General features: G+C 50.3%; 1 protein-coding gene across 1 annotated transcript in view; it reads left to right on the forward strand.

Moving 5' to 3' along the window:
• The window catches only part of YWHAG (tyrosine 3-monooxygenase/tryptophan 5-monooxygenase activation protein gamma), a 20827-nt gene extending 762 nt beyond the window's left edge, over positions 1-20065 (forward strand). Inside the window, exon 2 of the mRNA XM_015646305.1 lies at positions 16555-20065. Within this exon, the coding sequence (XP_015501791.1) occupies positions 16555-17211 (657 nt within the window). The 3' untranslated portion in view covers positions 17212-20065. The remainder of the gene's footprint in view (positions 1-16554) is intronic.
• The last annotated feature ends 1753 nt before the right edge of the window (positions 20066-21818 follow it).

Here is a 21818-nt window from a genome sequence, read left to right on the forward strand (position 1 = left end):
CCTCCCCCAGCCCCACGCATCCCCCTGCCCTGCCCTGCAGCACCGCCACATCCTCTCCTCTGCCTCCGCAGCCCTGCAGCCCCCCACATCCCCTTCCAGCCGCATTTCTTCTCTCCCCCACCGCAGGCTCCCCTGCCTGCCCCACGCATCCCGTCCCCACCCTGGCTCAGCGTGGCGGGGCAGAGGAGCCAGCCCGGGGGTGCGGTGCTGCCCGGGGGGGTCACCCCGGCTCGGGGCCCCGTGGGGCGAGGCACGGGGGGATCCAGCGTGGGGGTGTGGGGGGGGTTGCGTGCACACCTCTCCCCGCTGCTCAAATAGCTCCCCGTGCATCCCTTCCCACGCGTGGTCGCCAGGGCTGGTGTGTGCCCCTGACCCCAAAGATCGGGAGCCCTTTCACTGTCAAAGCTCTTATTTTTACTGCTCTTGGTTGGAGATTTATGAATTGAGTCATGTTGTATTCATTTCACGCTCTTAAAATAAAGACTCTGCATATAGCAGGCTGATCTGATTTGTGACACTGAACGCTCCCCTTCAATACTGACATTTTGACAATATAAGAAGGAAAAAAAAAACATATCTCTGATCTGATCTTGCAAACAAAGCAATCGTGGGAGGCAGGATCAAGTCATTCCAGAAGATTCTGCATTTGTCATATTGCAGAGAGGCTAGACTGGGTGGAGGGAGGGAGGGGGTGCTTTAAAGGGGAAAACTGTTCTTTATGTTTGTCTTCTTAGTCAGGTCTGAACCTTTGCTGGGAGCCGGGGTGTTCTCCCCGGCTGATGAAAAGTGAATGCCGATCTGGGAATGTCGCAGTCTGCCGTGGGTGCAGCTCTGTTTGCCCATATTGCACCATTTTGTCAATAACCTTGCATTTATCAAACAGACAAAACTGTCACAGCCCGAGCCCGGGGAGGGAGGAGATGTCTTATCAAGGAATGAAATACGGATAATCGGAAAGAGATATTATCACATTAAACCAGCCGGGCTGTCCCTCTGCTGCACTATGGCTTTTATACCATTTTCTGATAACGGCATCTATTCATTTTAAAGCAAAGCTTGCTGTGTGAGCAGATCCTACAGCTCATTTCCTACGGATAATACAGCCGCCGTGACAAAGCCAGCAGGGATATGCCCGGGACTCACAGCCGTGTTGTACTGTGAATTTCTTTTAGCCTGCTTCCCCGGGCTGGTTGCTTGAACCCCGGGCGTTTTTAGGAGCTCATATATGTGATTTTTCCTTCCAGCCCTTTCGGGCCCATGTGGAACAGTAACCCTGGCTAACGCCTCTTATCAGCTGCCGGGTAGTTTGGCCGTAAGGAAACGATCCCCAGCGGGAGCGCTGACGCCTCCCTTCACCAGCAAACAAAAGGCAGAGCTTTGTTCTTCCTCTCGGCACCACGCTGCCCCAACTCCGGCACGGCCGGTCCGGCAGCCACGGCCATGTCACAGCCATGTCACAGCCATGTCACAGCCGGTTATCCCCGTGCCCGTGCGCTGCCCAGCCCCCAGCCCCGGTTGTGCGGGAGGCTGATGACCTCGCACTCATTTCCGTAGCAACGCCTAGTGATGTCATATGCCATGGTCCAAGCTGCAATGCACCCAGGCGGTAGCAGAGAGCATGCGGGCTGCGCCTAGCGAAGGTGATGCAGAGCCATCCTGCCCTCCAAACCTAGCCCTCCCTAGCACCCTGCTGAGAAATGCTGGATGGTTCTCCTTTCAAATCTGTCGTGGTAATGATGGGCATAAAAGAGGCTCGTTTTCCTGAAGCTTCATCTCACCGTTGAATTTTGGTGGCTGCCTCACATGGGGCAGCTGGGTGGGTTGTTCAGCCTCAGCCCTGTCTGCTTGGGAACCCGTGCTGAATGGCTGCATTAATGGTTTAAAATAGAAATGGTGTCCTACAGGTCTTGCTGTCTGCTGATTCATCCAGTGATGTCTGGAATCGCAATAGTTTCTCAAAAATATTTATATATAATAATTTCTAGCTCCTTCCTTCTTGCAGGTGCTAGCTGCCAGTGCCCCTAGTTGCTACCTGCATGTTACTGCTGCAGGAGCAGGATTGCTCCTTCAGCCCCCAAAAGGGGCAGGTTTACTGGGGGGTCTCTGCAAACACAGCAGATGGTCCCCTCACCTACCAGATGGAGCAGAAGGTGATGCCACACCCAGGAAGGGTACAGGGCTGGGCCTATCGATCCAGGGTATGTCTTCATGACCTTGGTCATGTCCCTTGTCACCTCAGCGCTGTTTGTGGGTACCATCAGCCCTATCAGGTGTTGAGGGACAGGAAAGCTCTCTGCTGGTCCCCGGGGTGGTCACTGGTCTTGGGCTTGCTTGCTGGAGTTTCACTTCCCACAATGCTGGTGGTTGGAGCAAGATGCATTTTTGTCTGGTTCAGCTTCAGGAAGAGCTTTACCATCCGGGCCCACGCCAGGGCTGAGGATCGATATCCATTAGCTGGGGACAGCGGTGCTGCCGGAGGCTTTCTGGAGGTGGGAGCCCTGCCAGGCCCCTGGCCAGTGCTGCCCAGAGAGCAGAGCACGTGCCTCCCCACAGACCTCTGTATTGATGGCATGTGCAGGTGAATGAACAAGATGATTGCAATAATCTATGCAGGAAATAAGTTGTCTTTTAAAAGCCTGTGGGGAGAATTACTGCACTGCACCTATGTATGGTGTAGGTGTGGGGCTGTCCCCTGCGAGGGGAACACCTGACTGCTTGACTACAGCAAGGCCGTGGCTGTGCTGTACACAAGGACCACCAGGTGTGGGTGTGGAGGGGGGAATGGTGGAGATGCTGGAAAGCAGATGGCTGCTCCAAGCTTTAGGCACCACAGCTTGGTGCAGTAAATGGCCATTGTGGATGGAGGAGGAGCGTGAGGATGAGGAATTGCAGGCCTTCCCTGGCACAGTATGTGGGCTTCTCCTGTGATGGTCACCAGCTGGGCAGGTTATCATCCCCCACATCCAGTATAGCAGTGCTGATAGCTAGGCTTCACACAGACAGCAGGCTCACCCTTGGAAAAAGGAGTAACACAAATCCATCCTATCTGGAGAGTCCCCAGGAAGCAGAGCAGGGATGATTAGCTGCTTTCTGCTCGCAGTGTACACAGACAAAAGGGTGGTGTGGAAAGGCTTCTCCAGGAGGAGTGCTGGGCAGGCCATCTGTGATGGTGGGAGGGGAGCAAGGAGTGCGAGCTGCTGTAGTAGCACTTCCCAGGAGGGCTGGGGAAGGCTTTGGAAAAACCATTCCCAGTGCCGAGGTGGATGGTGCAGTCATTAGCAGTTGGCACCTAATGGCAGCATTGATGCTCTTGTGCAGGTAGCCCAAATGCTGCCCTGCCTTGTGGTGCCTCCAGACCACTGGTGGATGGCAGTGGTGGTAGGATTGGAGACAGCCTGACTCATGAGCAGGGCTTCCTTCCTGGAGGTCCATGGGGTCAGGACAGGATGGTGGCTGCAGGAACTCCCATCCTTCTGACCTTGTAGTGGTTCACAATGTGGAGTTACCTCTGTGTGACTCAGCCTTGGGACCTCACAGCAGTAGCCTTAGCCATGTCTGCACCTAAACCACAGATAGGTAGCAATGTGCCCCCTATACTGTGGACACTGGTGACAGTAACTGGCCAGTCTTCAGCTGATAAAGCTCTTCAAATTTCTTCTTTGAGCTCCTGTGAGTTTTTATTTAGTCCATTTAGGAAGAGTCACTGACTTACAAGATCATGCTGCATTTCTGAGTTGGCCAAGTGTAGCAGCCAGGGTGGATTTGACCTGAAATAGCTCTTCTTAAACTAAACAAAAGTGATATTGAGACTGTGATGGGGATTATAGCAGTTGAATTATACCATAGAAGCAGCAAAACTTGGGCAATGGCTCTCCATGAAGCCCTGGATTATTTGGGTTTATCCAGTAGATCTCTTGGATGATGTCTAACCATGAAAGTGCAAAAAGATTGGTGGAAGTTGTATTGATTTATTAAATTTTTTTTCAACCACCTTTATTTGCTGCTTCTTGTGTAAAACAATGTCTAGTTCACAGGAGAGCCAGTGCACCAAATAAGCTTCATAATGTCATAAGCCCTAATTACCCCAGCTCTGTTCTCCAGCTGATCCCAAAGTTCCTCTCTGAAATAAACTCTTTGGACACTGATAATGTGTACTTGGGCTTGCTGGAATACTCAGCAATTTGGGGACAACTACAGAACTTCAGCTCCAGAAATGTTTCCTGGATTGAAAGCTCCAGCATCTAGGGGTATATACACTGTTCTTGGCAGCCAGATGATTTCTTTGGCATCCTTTGAGTGGTTCTCATGGATGTTCTGGATGGTGCTTTCAAGAGGATTGTCCACATAACTGTGGTGTATCCCTCTGCCTCCTGCAGCTGGGATTTGGTGTCTGATCAGAGAGATGAAAAACATGGTTCTTCCTTAGCTTCTACAGCTGGTAGAATTAAGATTTTCCTTAATTTGAGGATCCCTGCCATACTTTTTCTTCATGTGTATTACTGAACCACTTTTCTTGTGCCTGGGCCAGTAGCATGAGTGCTGCTCAGGAGCATGCTCAGCCTGGCTTTTCAAGTAGGAATAAGCAGCCTCAGCCTTGCTAAGCTTAAGATCAGGGAGGTGGAGTAAAAGATGGTCCCTGTTACTCTATGGGGGTGCCTGGGTTTTGTTCCCAGGCTGGTGAGTGACCCCAAGGCCAGAGTCTTAAGGACAAGGATTTTTCAAAGCCTGATATTTCTACTACCTCTGGAGGCTTGTAGCTGGGAATTTGATCTACAAGCTGTTGCTTTTGAGGGCAGAAGGAGAAGCATGGCTCAGGGTGCAGCTGATGGAGCAGGAGCTGGGGAGGAGAGCGGTAGCCATGACCTGACATCTGGAGAAACCTCCATGGATGGTGACACATCTGGCAGGGCCTAATGCACCAACTCTGACTGAACTCTTGAGGTTCGGTTTGGAGCAGCTTCATGCCAAGTAAACCATGCCCAGAAGTTGTGTGCAAGGGTACATACATAGGAAAGATAAAGAATCCAAGCTTTTATATGTCCCAACTGCTAGCACTTGAGTAATCAGCTGCATTTTGGGAGGTGGCTTTGTCTGAGCTCAGACGTGTCCTTGGATGTGGAGCACTGCTGAACTTGTTGGTGCTGCTTTTTCCTTGGCAGAGGTGAGTGGTGTGTTGGGAGCTCAATTCCAGTCTGGCAGGGAAGAGCCATGAGGACTGTCAGACTAGTTCAGACCAGAGCTGGCTGCTTGGTGTCCCAGCCAAACACTGGGCTGTTCAGAAGCAGGTACAGGGAAAGAGGCATTGGAAAATGCCTCCAGTCTGACTTGCAGGAGCTTTTCCTCAGATGGGTCAATGCCTGAAGCGTTTAGGACTCTGCCTTGTGCTTTTCTGCCCTGTTCAGCCTCCTGAGCTGCCAGTGAAATGTGAATGCATATTAGAATGACTGCAGTACAAAGCACAGTGGAACAGGATTTGCCTGGCTTCCCAAGCGTTTCTCCATTGACAGTCGTGATAGGATGCAGGCATCATCTTCCACCTCACTGTGGCAAAGCTATGATGCAGGGCTGAGGTTGTCTCTGGGTAGCTTCTGCACCCTTGATGCTTCCAGGCATTCTTCTACACTTCAGTGCTCTGCAGCTCATGACAGAATTTTCCAAAGCTGATATTATGAAGAGTATTTTTGTTCTAACTGGTTTGGAGCCACCTTCTTTCCTTTGCTGGTCAGATCTTTGTCTTTTCCTTCTGGAAAGCCTTCAACAACTTCTACTCTTTACTGGAAAGGTAACTAACCTAGCTGGTCCTTAATTGAAGTCTTGCTCCCCAGTGTTAGATTCACGTGACTGCAGAGAAATGGCAACAGCCTTGTCTGGGAAGCAAAAATTGAGTGAAAATATAAGTATTGACTCAGTTTGACTAGTGATGGTCACTGCTGGGCAGTGATAGCCTGGAAACCAGCTAAAACAAGGGGAGGTAGGTATGGAATTTGGGTGGCTCTGTGTTTCAGCTTCTGAAACCTTTGGCTTGACTTGAAGAAGCTGTCCAGATAAATGGTGGTGGCCAGTTTTATGCTGGTGGCATTGAGATAAAACATTCTGCCATGGCTGCTGGCTGCCAGGCTCTGCCTGTGCTTTTGCCAGTGCAGTTTTTGGTCATTGAAGGTGGGGGAACTCTTCTTTCCCCATAGAATGGCTTTGTGTGAATGTTTTTCCCCTGGCTACTTGATTGAATGAGCAAAGTCCTTCCTCCCAGCCTAAAATGAAGGAAAATGGGGACAAAATTACTTTCATTCTGCTATTTTAATTTATTTATTTTTTAAAATAAGAAATCTTTTCTCCAGAATCTGGATGTCAAGATGTGGGATTCCCACCCATGACTCTGGGTGGGGAGCATGCCTGGGGGAGGAGCTCAGCAGTGGGATGGCTTTGTCCATCTTTTCTGAGTGCACAATGACAGTGAGGTCGAGCTGCTGCATCTTTCTGGTCCCTCTTTGTGGGCTGGAGCCCTGGGAGCTGCTGGGGCTGGTAAATCATAAGGGTTGATCTTCACCCAGGAGTCTCATGCTGGTTGTGCTGCTGGTTATCTTGATGTAGTCTGGAAAAACTCAGGAATGGTAAATGCTAGAAAATGGAGCTGAAATGATGAGGCAGCAGTTCTTGGGCTGCAGGAAACACTGACAAGACTCTCTCAAAAGCAAAGCCTTCGTGTAGCTGGCAAAACAAAAGCCTTTGTCTTCCTATTTAAGGGCCAACTTCCCCCAGTTTCAGGTTTTTTCTGTGCTAACCCAGATTTAGTCACATCTTGGATGTGACCCAGTACATGCTCAATTAGATATTAAACAAACCTGATTTTTGGCCCCAAGCTAGTGATCTAATGATCAGGGGCAGTGCATTAGTTAATTGCAGTAGGAGAGTAACTAGAGAGCATGTCAGTGATGATGGCATGAGATTCCCTTAAAGTGATCCCAGATTAGGGATTAGAGTACTTAATGTTTTTCTTCTATAAAGGAGATGTTGGAATTGAGTCTGTCTATGGGTGTTTGAGGCAGCTGCGCTTGGACGAGCACAAGTCTGCAGGGATTCCAATTGCAAACCATTCCTTAATTGTTTGCAAATTCCCTCTGATCTCACTAGATGGGTTGGCTTGCTTGGGATGTGTCTTTGCTTACGTACCAAGCAAAGCTACTTGGCATGTCAGTGTGCTTCTGACTCCTCTCTAAGATCGTTTCAGCAAGGCTCTAGAAAAACACCGGTGAGAAGTCTCAGCTTCAGTGCTAACGAGGCTGCTGATGGACACGTTGTTTGGACAGTTGTGCTCAGCAGCATAAAGTTTATTAATAGTAGGTGGAGAAGCTGTTGCTGTGCCATGTGCTAACAGACACTCAACAATTGCTGTAGGAGATCTCTACTTGTAAAAGGCTAATGCTTAGTATTCAGCAGTGAATGAGAACTTGGGGGAGATTAACAGCCTTTGATTTACACCCAGCTGGGGCAGGCATTGGAGCTTTGCCTTTTTATGCTGTTGGGCTTTGTTACATGGGATGAATATTTCATTATCTAGAAGTTGGGAGCTTGGCTTCTTGTGTTTGGTGGTGTCAAGATGATGTCAGCACCTGAGGGGTTCTGTCACCTGTGATGAACTGAGATCAAATCTGTGGTGGGACTTCCCTTGGGCTTCCGAAGAGGCTGGGAGGAGATGGCTGGAGCCAGGTGAGGGGAGTTAAACAGTTTACTAGGATAGTAAAGTGACCCTCCTTGTAATTCAAAATTGGTTACAGTGCTCCAGAAAGCTGCCAGAGCAAAAACTTAACTTTCTTCTGTTCTGCAAGTTCATTTAAGAAATTAAATAAAATTGCCTTTGCTAGAGGTGTGTAAGATCAAGCCTGAAATCCCTGAAGCAGTGGGAGGGTAAAGTACATCTGGAGGGATAATCACCTTACTCATTGATGCAGAAATTAAACCTATCCATGCAGGAATCCACCTGGGTGTTCTGGGAAGTGTCTTGCTTAATCTGAACATGTTTGAGACACCAAGGAACTGCTGGATCTGCAGACCAAGATACCTAGAGCAAAAATGTTGTGGTTTTTTAATTTTTAAATTTTTAAAAATATTTTTAGAATCTTGATGTGCAACAACCAGGTGTTCCCAAAATGTTTGGGGGAGTGATGTGGAGCAGCTAAAAATGTGCATGCCCACTGCAGGGAGTTTTGCATGGCTGCATCTTCTCCCATTTCACTCTTGGGAGCAGCAGCTTGTAGCTGCCAGGGCAGCATTGGCTCTGCTGTGCCAGCAGACAGGAATTGCCCAGTTCATCCTGCTCCAGCAACCAGAACCTGTTCTCAGCCTTAGCATGGCCTGCCCATGGCACATCATGTCTTCTCTGTCCACTTGGCTCAGCTAGGTAGAGGTCATGGGCACTGGCATTTTTTGAGCCCCTGATTAAGGACAAGCCTTGGCACTTGATGCTCTGGGGAGGATTTGATGATCTGGTGGTAGGATTCTTACTGCCTGGCAGTGGGGCTGGAGGTGAGCAGGAAAGCACTAAGATCTGAGCCAGATTAGTACCCTTGGAAGCTGTGAGGTAAATCTTTAAGCAGCTAATGCTCCCAGCAGCACTAAACACCCTCCCCACATGAAACTTGGTGCATTTATCTAGAGAGTCCCTGAAATCTGTCTAGCTTGGGTTTGTTTAACCATTAATTGGAAAGAAAAAAACCATCTTCCTCTGTGTGGACCAAGTCTTAAGACTCTAGAAATGTTCCATGGCCATCCTGTGGATGACTGCTTCAGCTCAGAAGTCTGTGAGTAGATGGAATCTTCTGAGGAATAATGCTTAAACAGAAATTTAAAAAACCCAAGTCTTTAGACTTGTACAGAAATGCTTCTGAAGAAAGAGCTGCAGTTACTCTTGAAGAACTCTTCAGCTCTCACCTGGAAAAGCTTAATGCAGCTTAGAAGAGCCTACAGCAACCATGAATTGTCATTCTTCTTCCAGAAGGATCAGTGGATCAGCTCTGAGCTCCTGAAACTTGCTGTGAGCTCCAGGGGTACATCTGAGCTCTCACAGCTGTGGTGCTGGTCTTCCACACGCTTAGCAGAGGGCTTGGAGAACAGGCCTGTCAGCAGGGAACAGAGTGGATAATCCGAGGCAGGAGAGCTCCCCAAGCTGTTGGGTGATGGAGAAGGGTGGTGGTGATGCTGGGATGCTGCTGAGGCACTCACAGAACACAGCAGTGGGCAGATGATGCTGCCAGCCTGCCATATCCTGGGGAAGGAATAGCTTGGCATCCCTTCTGTTGCTTTGTAGTTAGCAGGCAAAGGTGCTGGTATCCCATCTGCCAGAGACGGTGTGATGAGCCCTGAGTGACAATCCCCTGAAATGCTGGGACTGATGTGGTTGGACTTGCTGCTCTCTCCATCTGGTGGCTGGAAGGCACTAGGCCAACAGAGGTCGATCATTTTCCCCGAGAGTTTTTAATAAGTAGTTGCTGAAACAAGTTGTCCTACGGCCAGTTTTCATCTTGTTTAATAGCCTGTCAGTAAAGCTAGTGGGAATCAGGGTGTTAATAAGGAAAACAAGAAAACTTGAGCATAATTCCTTCCTGGCTCAAAAAGCACATGCTGGCTAGAGGAGCAGCTCCCTGCGACAAGACTGTGCAATGCCAACTCAGAAATGGTTTGTAGCTCCTTGAACATTTGCTTGTGGAACACTTGAGCATACACAGAACTGGGAGGCCGGGGTTTTTCCTTCCACTTGGTTATTGGGATGCATCTGGGCTGCTCTGTCTGCAATAGCCATGGCAGGCAGATGCTCCCCCATCGTGTTTGCCTTATCTCAAGCTGCAGAAGAAGTCAGGGACACAAATCAATGGTACCCAGGTGTTCTGTAGTGGAGAAAAACCCCAGAGTCGTTAGACCAAGTGCTGGTACTGCAGTGCTGCAGATAAGGGCTGGTACACAAAATGCCACTGCCAGACACTGAATGGAGCAGCTTAGGGCTCTGCTGCTTTAACTGGTTTATTTTCACCTTGGCTCCCTTCAACTTTTCATGTGCAAGAATGACCTAAGTAGCTGAAATTTGCTTTTTCTCTAACTGGAATCCATGATGGACACACTGAAACTGGAGTAGGAGGTCTGCAGGCTCCAAGGAGTGATCAAACCTGAATGCAGTGCCATCACGTGTAGTTACTAAGCCAATGAAATAAATGAGCTCTTGGTTTCCACATCTCCCAGTTTGAAGACTTTGTCTTGGGTGGTTCAAAGTCACCTTAAATAGTAAAGGCTGCAGAGTGAGATGAAAGCTGCTGTTAATGTAGGAACATGCCTAAATCCTAATTAGTGTCTGGAGCACCTGAGTAGCTTCTCAGCCAAAGACCAAAAAACCCAAAGGCTTGCAGTTGGGCTAAAAGCAATAAACAGTTCTCTGCAGACACTGATCCTTGAGGCACTGAGATCAATTTGAAATGTAATGACAGAACCATCCCATGTGCCCTCAGCTGCTGTCTTGTGATGTGAACTGGCCCTGCCAGCTTAGGAAACGGGAACTAGCAGGTGATTATTCATACTGAAACAGGCAAAAGAGAAGGCAGTGAGGAACTTCTGTCTGCCCACAGCCTGCACGTGCTTTTTTTTGGTCTTGTCTGGGATGAGAGGAATGGTTTGGTACAGCCCAAAACCCCCCTGGCCACACCAAGTTAAAACAAGAGCAGAGGAGAGCGGAAGGGGTCAGCAAGGAGAGAAGCAGTTATGGTGTGACTTCCACTTTGGAAGTGTGACATGGGGGCGAAGACAAGGCAACAGGGAAAAGAACCCAAACCAATCTGGTAACATTTTAGATTTAGGTCTGGTTTAACACACGCCTACTTTGCCAAAGTAGGACAGTGCTTAAGAAAAGCATCTTTCCAACTGCTGCGATGGAGTTGTAGGACAGCTCGCTCTGGCGCTGGGGGAGAAGCTGTTCTTGGTGAGGCTGTGTGACATCGAGTCGTGACTCTCACCAGGCTGCTGGGTAATGGTGACAATTTCATGTGCTTGGGAGCAGCCATTTCTTCAAGTTAGGGCGAGCTGGGGACAGAAAAAACCAGGCAGTCTGTTAGTCATGACCTTCCCAAATGACAGCATTTGGGCTGCTGAAGGTGGTCTTGTCACAGAATCGTTAAGGTTAGAAAAGACCTCCAAGGTTACAGAGTCCAACCTTTAACCAGTCACCACCTTGTGAACCAGACCAGAGCACTTAGTGCCATGCCCAGCCATTTCTTGAATACTTCCAGGGTGGGGACTCCACCAAATCCCTGGGAATCCCCTTCCAATGCCTGAGAGCCCTTCCCATGAAGAAATTCTTCCTGATGTCCAGCCTGAACCTCTCTGGCACACACTGAGGCTGTGTCCTCTTGTCTCTGCACGTGGGTGGTGGGGTCCCAGCATGAGACAACAGCTGGAGAAGGGGGCAAGGTGACATGTTTGCAGGTATTGTGACCTTTCTCAGCTGCTTGAGCCTGGAGGTTGTGTGCTGGTTGTTCCCCTTGCCAATAGCTGCAGACCAAGAAGGAATTTCAGTGGTTGGACATGGTCAGAACATCGTTTCAAAAGCACATTTGCCTTTTGAAAAATGAAACAGAGAAGGGGACCTTCATGCCAGAGCTCAGACAAAGGAGCTGCATGCGAAGGAAAACAAGGCACTTGCTAGGGTTTGTGTGGAGAGATAACAAACTTAATTGCATGGTGCAGGAGCTGTAGATAGAACAGGAAACATGAGTGCTGAAGGGGAGATGGATGTTGTGTATCCTGGTGGGAGAGGAGCTCTGAACAAAAGCTCTTCTCAGTGAACAGTTTGAAGTTCTCATGGCTGTCTCTGTCTCTCCAGGAAAGCTTTGCTCTTTTGTAGCTGTCTGATACCTTGAAGGACTCAGATTCTCTTTTAAGCAATAAGAAGAGCAAGTGTTGAGGTTTATAATGGGTTAAACTGTCAGATGCTGATGCTATTCCCCAGGGAAGGATCTCTGGGTCCTCTCAGCTTGCCAGTGCTGTCTGCTTTAAGATAAGACATCAAAGCCAGGCAGAAACTGTAAATGGGTGGGCACTTAATTATCAAACCATGTGAAAAGTGTACAAGGATAAACAGGTAGAACTAAGTCTTGTGATGGATCTTCACTTCAGTCACTGAAGGGACCTCAAAAACAGTAATTTCCTGATGTGTACTCAGACCTACTCATGCAAGGTGAGAAGTGGAGGATGGGAGTCCTGGAATAAGCCCCTAACCGACCTAACTTGCTGTTCTCTGGGAGCAAACCTTCCCTGTGGGTCTCACCAAAGCCTGTTAATTAGGGTACTTCCAGAAAGAAGGTGCTATAGAACCAACCCTTGGGCTTTTGGAGTTTACATGCCTTGACATTAGGGCCAGGTAAAGTTTTGCTTGCTCCCTGGCTTCTCCTCATGAGGCTGAACCTTGCCTGGCTGCAATGTGATCCTCGGGCATGCCGGGAGCCTGCCAGGTTTTGGGCAGGGTGCTGAGTCAGAGCTCCAGCTATAGTGGAGAAATCAGGAAAACCTTCTCAGAGATGGTGCCACCTCTGCAGTGCTATGTTGCAAGTCAGAGGGCTTGGATTTGTACAAGCCTCTGGTCTCCCAAGCACTATAAACCCTAAACTTCCAGTAATTTTTGTCCAACGGGACCTCACAGAGTTTCCCCATGGCTTAAGGGCACTTGAGTCTTTGTGGTGCAGACACTGTGCCATCAGAGAACTGGTGAGACTGGAACTGGCTGTGTCTTCCAGCTTGGTGATGGAATGTGCCTCCCAGCCAGAGCCTGGCAGCATGGACAGCTCCATGCCAAGCTCCCTGCACTCCCTGCCTAGGTGTCCTTTTGCAGTCTGCTCCTGCTGGGTGTGTTCTCTTCTTTTCTTTTTTTTTTTTTTTTTTTTTTCCAGAATAGCTAAAAGACTTTCCTCTATCAGGTTTCCACCATGTGGATCAGCTCCTTGTCCTTGGCTGTTTATGCCACATGCAGGACTTGACACCATTTCAGGGCTGTGCATGTCCTGCCCCTCTGCCCAATCTCCGTGGGCACAGGAGTGAGGTGAGGCTGGACAGTTCCTGAGATTTGCAGAGCAAATTCTCCTCTGCTGGCAGCCAGGGAAGTAAAACTCCAAACTGACTGAGCTTCCCAAAGAGCAGGTAGACTCCAGCCAGGGGCTGATGGCTTTGTGCTCCTTCCAAGTCCTCATAATGCCAAATTAAAATTTTCCTTTGGCTATTTGAAGTCTCTGACTCCATGTAACAGTGCTGAAAATGGCATTGGGGGACCTGATCTGGGTACTGCCCTTCTTTGGGGAGGTGAGACCCCTTCAGGGTCTGAGTTAAAAAGGAGGAATGTTCTGCCCTTCCATAATGTGACTGCTGCAGTGTGATCCAGGCCTAATTTGATGTTACTTTCAGAGCCATTCAATGCAATGCTACAAAGTCAGTGTATCAGAACCTGCTCTTTAGCCTGTGGCTTGATTGAATTCATTTTGTTTCAGTATCCTGCAGTGTAAACAAAAAAACAACCCAGCATTTGTTTGGCCATCACAGGCTACAGAGAAGGCACAGCCCCGTGTGCATGTGACAGGCTGGTGCAGAGGTGTTGGAGTGGTTTCTGCTGGAGGTGGGCACTGGTGCAGTGCTGTGGGAAGAGCAGAGTGACAGTGACTGCAGAGTCTGGAGTGTGGAGGGGGCTGTGGCAGGAAATGCCAGCACAGGCGGGCGGGCAGCAGGCTTGTGGCTGTGGCTGTGGCTGCTCTGGGCAGATTGAGGGCAGAGATGTCCTCAAAGGCAGCTGAACCTGGGATACATCTTTCCTGCCTTTTTCTAGCTCTGATAAAGGCAGTTCAGTGGACCCTGCTGTCTGATGCCTTGTGTCCTGGGCATCTTGCATTTTCTTCCTGCTGGGAATGCAAGAGCCAGATGGTTTTCTGGTCTTCCTCCCTCTGCTCAATTGTGAACTGAAATGTGTGGGACTACAGCCTCTTCCCTCTCCTGGTGCTGAGGACCATGGTCCTTGTCCCCACCCTTGTCACATCTTGGCCATGTCTCTGCAGTGCTCCTTCCTGGGAGTCTGGGTCCTGCTAGAAAGCAGTGACATGGTTAACCAGGCTCCCTTCCTGCTTTTACAAGTTCCCTGTGAGCTCCCTGGGGGAATCTGCTGTCTCCACAGGTGTACCTTCCATCTGTCAGCCAGTTTGTTGAAAGGATTTTGACAGGCAACTTTCCTCCGTAATCCTTAATAGCTTTGAATGTAAAATGTTTATGGCAAAGCTAATCCCACGAAACTCCCTGTAGTTTTAATAAATCCATCCTCCAGCAAGACTCTTCTGGTGAGAGGAGGTAAATCTGCTTCTTCCTGCAGAGATAAGTATCTGCAGACGTGGCTGTGGGGCACCTGCTTGTTCCTCACTTCAAAACTGCTCTCTCTTTCTCAGGGAGCACCTTGCTAAAAGCAAAATTTCATGTGGTGATCAATCTCCACAACCCCTGTCAGGACAGAAAACTTGGAATCAGTGAGTCACTTGTATGGCTGTTGGTGTTGGCCACTCCATTTACAGCTGAAAGAAAATAACTCAGTCTGGGATTTCTGGATGTTTCTAGATCCAAATCCCTCACTCAAAACAGAGGAGCTTAGGTGGGACAAGCCCCCAGGTAACCTGATGGGGTCTTCAATATCTCCGAGGACAGACAACCCCTAAGCCATGGGGCACCTTGGTTGTGCTCCCAAAGATGTCTTGAACTCACAGAATCATTAGTGTGTGTTTGTGCAGGCATCACTGAGAGGGCAGATTGAAGGGAAACATTCTTTAAAACTGCAGAGTGGAGACCTCAGGGCACCAGGCAGGCTGGAGGCAGCGTGTCAGTGTCACACCGTGGCTATTTGGGCACATTGTGGTTGGGCCCCACTGCAGGAAGCAGGATATCACAGGGATCCCTGTGGTTAAACAGTCACTGTTGTCCTGGCTAGGAGAGAGGCTTGGCCTGGCACTGGGAGTTGCTGGATGGCCTGGGCATCGCTGCCCTGCTTCCCTTGGGCGGGAGCACTGGGAGCTGCCCTGGCATCCTCTGTGCTCTTTGTCCTGCACCGCTGGCAGCTGCCGACAGTCCCAGGAGATCCTGCCCTCATTAGTGTGACACCCATTTATTTCCCTGCTCCCTCAGCTGTCTCTTCCCCTGGAGCAGAAGCAGTTGTGCTGGTTTGCTCAGGAAGAATCTTTTCCATATGGAGAAGGGGTGTGTGCTGTTCCTGTGCCAGGCTCGAGAGCATCCTGTGGAGCAGCACAGATGCAGCAGCAGGGGTGGGAGTGGAGGGTCTGCTTGCTGCCTCTGCCTTGAGGGGAAGGGCTAGAGGGGGTCTGATCAGAGACTCTGCTTGCTGCAGGGGAATCAGGCTTAGCTGTAGCCTGGTTTTGGGAGAATACATTAGCCAGAGCATGGCTGAAGAGCTGCAGGAGGAGTGGATGTTCTGGAATGTGTAAGTCAATATGATGTGAGCAACTGTGAGTCATTCCAGGCTGTTCAAATGAGGTCCTGGGCTGGGCCTTTGGCCTCCTGATCCCCACCATAAATGTGGTTATCTGGGCCCAGAGCAAACCTTGTCCTTACAGATCCTTGTGTAAGTGACTCAGTGTTTGCAGAAGCCTTTTCACATCCAAACCATTACCTAATCCTTTACTGCCGTGAGGTGGCTCACAGGTTCCTGCTCTGGTGGCCTGATTCCCCGCTGGCTGTGCCCAGGGTGTGGATGTGGGGTGAGGGCGTGTCCTGGGGAAAAGGGGACAGTGGCCATGCCCAGGCTCCAAGTGGCACTTGGCAGCTGTAACCACCCCAGGGGAGCAGCTGTGTGACACCACGTGGTGTCCTGTCTGCTCCAAGGGCTTCTCCTGCCCCAGTGTTGGCCAAAGGTGCTGCCCAGGTGGCTCCAGGTTACCGAGGGAGCTCTGTTCTTGTCATCTCTCTAATCCCTTTGTGGTTTTTATGGTGCATGAGGCAGGTGAGGAAAATCCAGTGTGGGGATTTCCCCCTCACCGTGTGAGCTTTTAAGTCCTCATCTGTGCAGGTGCCTGAGACAGTTGTACCATCTCAGGGATTCTTTGGGTGTCTCTGAAGCAGGCCCCATGCTTATGGGATGTGGAAAAGATGAACACTCTGTAGCTTTGGAGGTGTTAATCCATGCAGGTAGCTCATAACTCCCTCTTGTTTTGACTGTCCCTCTGCCCTGCATCACCAAGCCCAGCTCTCACCCTACAGGTGAAAGGCATCTCTTTCCTAGAAGATTTTTCTCGTTCTGGAAGATGCTGCTCTCTCAAATAAAACCCAACCCCTGCTCCTTTTGTTGTGGGTCTGGATCACAGCGTGATTTCCCAGCTGGCTCCTGCTGGGATGGGAGCAGAGACAGGGCAGGACTTTGTGAGCTGACTGCCTCCTCCTGCCTCTCTCTAGAGATGCACAGGAACACCCAGAGATGAGATGGGAATGTCAAAGGGCTGGGGCTTAACCCAAATGTCTCCTTTCTCTCCCCCTCTCTCCACGCAGGTGACGGAGCTGAACGAGCCCCTGTCCAACGAAGAGAGGAACCTGTTGTCCGTTGCCTACAAGAACGTGGTGGGGGCGCGGCGCTCGTCCTGGCGAGTCATCAGCAGCATCGAGCAGAAGACCTCTGCCGATGGGAACGAGAAGAAGATCGAGATGGTCCGCGCCTACCGCGAGAAGATCGAGAAGGAGTTGGAAGCGGTGTGCCAGGATGTGCTGAGCCTGCTGGACAACTACCTGATCAAGAACTGCAGCGAGACGCAGTACGAGAGCAAAGTCTTCTATCTGAAGATGAAAGGGGACTATTACCGCTACCTGGCCGAGGTGGCCACCGGGGAGAAGAGGGCGACCGTGGTGGAGTCCTCGGAGAAGGCCTATAGCGAAGCCCATGAGATCAGCAAGGAGCACATGCAGCCCACCCACCCCATCCGGCTCGGGCTGGCGCTTAACTACTCGGTTTTCTACTACGAGATCCAGAACGCGCCGGAGCAGGCCTGCCACCTGGCCAAGACGGCCTTCGACGACGCCATTGCCGAGCTGGACACCCTCAACGAGGACTCCTACAAGGACTCAACGCTCATCATGCAGCTCCTCCGCGACAACCTAACGCTCTGGACGAGCGATCAGCAAGACGACGACGGCGGAGAAGGCAACAACTAGACCCCCCCGATGGACTGGCAGCCGCACGCTGATGCTAACTACTGCAGTCTTTATTTTTTTCCCACGAGTGGGGGGGGGTCCGGGGTGGGGGAGGGAAAGGGAGGGGACACCTTCCCAGGGAGGCCCCCCACAACCTGTCTTTGATTGCCTCGTTGACATTTTTGCCAAAACACCACTAGTGGAAGTCAGGCTGGCTGTGCTGGTATGGAATAGCAGCCTCACTGGCATATGGACTGTTCTGTAGATTATTAATACAAGTGGAGCTGTCTTTAATTTAACTTTATTGCTAGAAATAAAAAAGGGTTTTAAGACGAATTTGCGTGGATGGAATGGCCCTCATTTTTAAGGAAAGCAACGCAAAAACATTTAAAAAAAAAAAAAAAAAAAGGGAGTTCTGTGGTTCCAGTAAGGCTTCGAGCGTTTGTTTCCGCAGCCCAGGTGCCGTGTGCCCGCACCACGTCGCGGGGCCTCTCTCTGCAGCGCTCTGCCTGCAGGGCGCAGCTGCAAATCCCCAAATTGAGAAGGAATTAAAAATAAAACCAACAAAACTAAAGAATTTGGGGCTTGCAAAGCCCTGGGATTTAGGCCATCCAATCTCTTTTTTTTTTTTTTTCTTTCTTTCCTTTTTTCTTTTTTTTGGTTGAGATATTTATTAGGGTAGCTTACAGTATTAACAGTAAATTGCAGTTTACAGTATTTCTACATTACAGCCATATGACATCAAGCCTTTGATTGTCTGTTTTTCTTTCTTTTGCTAGTTCTTTTGGCTTGCCTTCCTGAGCAGTCCTCGCCTGTGGACTGGCTTTAGCTATTCTGTGTCGCCCAAGGCAAGAAGACCGCCCGCCCGAGGAACATCAAAGCTGCTCTAGTTTTTTGGTCAACAGCTTAACAGGTGCTTGGCTAGCGGCTGTTTCAACTATTTTAAGTCCACAGCAAAAGGTTTAAGAACTTAATTAGACAAAGGGGGAAGTGTTTAAACTTAAAAATGCCACTTAAATAAAAAAAAAAATAAAAAAAAATTAAAAAAAAAAGAGCATTCAGGTCTGTATGTCATGTACTGTGTTTGGTATTTCAAAAGACCATCCTGATTTAAGGTGCCACAGCTGCTTCCTCAGGGATTGCACTGCCATTTCACTCTGCCTGACTTTCTCCCACTGTACCATGAGGTTTGTCAGCAGATCTCCGGCACCCAGGGCTCCCTTGTTTGTCACCAGGGAAGCCGGGTGTGTTTTCCTTTCTCCTGGGGAAGCTTGTGGTGTAATGAGTGAACTTCAGGAGCTTAGACACTAATTTGGTAGAGAAATTCCTCAAGGGAAGAGCTACAATCATAGACATTTCTATCCACCGTCGGGAGCCCAGGAACTTAGTTCTCTTCTTAGCAAAATCTTTTCCGAGTCTGTCTGATCCGGCCGGGGGTGGGAGTCGGGGCATCTGAGTTGCTTTAGCAGGTAATACTTTTACCCCATTTTGAGTAAATTTAGCTTTAGTTTTGATTTTTTTTTTCCCATGGTTGTTGGAGGTTCACTGCTGTTCTCTGGCTCGCGGAGCGCTGCGCCCTGCAGCGCTTCCCCCAGCGCTGCGCAGTGAGGAGAAACCGCGCTCGTGCTTTAATTCCTTGTTGCGATTCTGATGCTGATTTTGGAACCAAGCTTTCCCCGTCCCTGGCGAGAGCCAGCCCCGTGAGGTGAGGCACACACGGCACCAGCGGGGCCCGGGGGGCCGGACACGGCTCCAGCCGCTCCCGCCGGCCCCGAGCCGCTGCCCGGGAGCCCCTGAGCCCTGGCCCTGCCCCGTCTCAGCTTTGTTTTGGCCGAGGCTCCCCCTGCTCCGAGGCTCCCCCGGGGGATTGGGGCGCAGCATCCCGCGGCGAGGGGCGTGCGGTGCCGGCGCCTGCCGGAACCGGGAGCTGCTTTAGGCTTCTGACCTCCCTCTCATCGACCCCCGTGTCCCGTGAGCAGTGTTGTCCCAGCTGTATAATTTGGAAGTGATTTACTGGAATTACAAAACCTATCTTCTTTTTTTTTTTTTTTTTTCTTCTTTTTTTTCTACCCCAAATAATTACTACTCTTTTTGGCTTTTTGCTCTGGCTGCTTTAGGAAACTTATGCAGGAGAGATGGCACAAGAGGGCTAAAAACGGAGTGGGGGTCAGGGACTTGATTTTTAAGCAGCTTGAATGGTTTCTTTCATTTTTTAAGAGATGCACTTGCCTATGATACTGTCTCTCCAGTGAAATGATTACTGCTCCATTACTCTATTGATACAATATTGTGCATGCTAGTGTCGTATTTCTATACAGTAGCTTGAAATTTATTAACTTATACTGTAGATGTTATGTATTCCTATGACAAAATAGTCTTCAAAAATTTTTTAAAGTTTTTTAATTTATTTTTCTTTCCTTTTTTTTTTTTTTCGGGGGTAAAGTTTGCTCTACCAAATAGTGATCGTAACAAACTGATCTGTTATGGATGTTGCTATAGTGACATGCAATTATATATGATTTTGTTTTTAAAAAGGAAAAAAAAAAAAAAGCAAAAGAAAACACCAGTGTTAGCTTAATCTTAATGTCTGGTGTTCGTCATGGTGAAATTATAACTATTACAGTGTAGGAGAACAATGACTGTGTTCTTTGAATGAGCCTTTGTTTGTGCTTTTTGTCATGTTATGCAGTGAACTATTTTTAAGGTCTAATCAGTGATTATTTTTCCAACTCCGTGTTTCTGTAAGGAATTATTTCACACACGGACCATTCTTAGCAGTTTTTCCTCAGTGATGGAATATCATGAATGTGAGTCATTATGTAGCCGTCGTACATTGAGCAAATAAACTTACAGATCTGACGTCAGCACTGCTTAATTGTTATCGCCTGTCTCGACTTTTCTGGGGGGCTCCGTGGGACGGGGAGGGGGGCTCGGGAACCTGGGTTCTGCTCTTGGGGTCACCTCCCTTCCTCTTCTGCTGAGGATCCGCATCCCTGAGGTTTGAGGCTTCAGCGGGCTCCTCCCCGGGACAGAGGCGCTTCAGGAGCGGCTGGGTGGGAGCTTCCCCACCTCCGTCCTTCCCCACCTCCCTCCCTCCCTCCCTCCCTCCCTTCCCCGTGGTTTTCCGCTCGCAGCCACACGCGCCGTGACTCACGCTGTAAAAATACTCCTCTCCCCGGGAAACTATAAACAGAAAATGCGCCTTGACTCACGCGCCCTGCGAGGGGCTGGGAACAGCCCCCGGCACCTGGGCAGGGAGGGGAACACCCCGACCCCCATCCCAGCCCCACAGCCTCCACCCCCGGCTGGGGGCTGTGAGGAGAGGGGAGGGGGCTGGGGATGCTCCTGGGGGGCTTCTTCCCCCGGAGTCGTGCTTGGGCTGGAAAAGCCTCACACCCCGACTCTCACACACACGGGAACCCCCCCAAGCACAGGCGTCACCCCCGGCAGCAGGAATTGATCTCCGGGATCGGGAATTGATCCCCAATATCTGCCCGAGAGCTGCCAAACTCCTCACACCCGAGAGTGGCGGGCAGAGGGGTGGGGGGCAGGGGCTCGGGGGGTACGTGGAGCCCCCCAAACTCGGACAGGGGCCTCGCAGCTGCAGGATTCCTCCCAGGTCACCGTCTGCCAGCGGGATGACTCAGGGGGGATTAGTGGGATTTGACGGAGCCGGGAACATCGGGGGACATGGAAGCCGTGGGCCTGACCTCAGCCATGTAGGGCCAGTCCTGCCCAGAGACCCGGGGGCATGGAGGGCACAGAGGACACGGGGCCAGCCGGGGCTAAATGGCACCAGGACCACAACAACAACCCCTCTTCAGCCCCCCAGGGAGGCTGCAGCCCCCCAGGTGAACCCCCAAGCCAGCCCCTCAGACAACGGGGTGGAAGGGGGAGCACTGGGGGGCAGGGATGGGGCTCAAGGGGCTGCACTGCTGGGGTGATATCTTGCCCACGAAGCCACCATTTTCCCTGTGACCCAAAGGGGGTGTTTGTGTACTTGTTTTTTAGGGATGCAGCATCCCAGGATGGTGACAAAGGGCGTGGGAACCCCAGATATTGTGATGGGGTGTGTGGAGACCCTGGGTGTGGGAGAGCAGGGATGGGGAGACTCATTCTGCTGAAATCTGGGATTGCAGATACCTGGGACGTAGGAGACCCAGGCTGAGGAAAACTGAGATGCTGAGCCAGGGATGTCTGAGACCTGGAATGTGAACACCAGAGATGTTGGAGATCTGGGATGTAAAACCCCCAGAATGCTGGAGGTGGATATGGAGATATGGAGATGTAGGAGATCCAGGTGTGGAATATCAGGGTGTGAAGGTCTGGGACATTGACCCCAGGATGCTGAGAGGATTTGGGATGAGAACATCTGAGTTGTGGAGCCCTGGGTTACAGACCCCAAGTGCTGGGCAGGGCTTGGGGACCCTCCTGTGGGTCCCATCCTGGTGCAGCTGCCAGCGGGAATGGCACAGCCATGGTGCCAGCATGGACACGGCACAAGGACGGATTTCTTTCACCAGCTTTTATTCTGGCTGATTCTGTCGGTTCCTTCACATTTATTCAAGGCACTCAGTGGCAGGGCGAGTACAAAATCAACAGTAAAAAGGGGGTGGGTGTGAGGGGGC

The sequence above is a fragment of the Parus major genome, chromosome 19, assembly GCF_001522545.3.
Source record: "Parus major isolate Abel chromosome 19, Parus_major1.1, whole genome shotgun sequence".
In the NCBI taxonomy this organism is placed as follows: Eukaryota; Metazoa; Chordata; class Aves; order Passeriformes; family Paridae; genus Parus; species Parus major.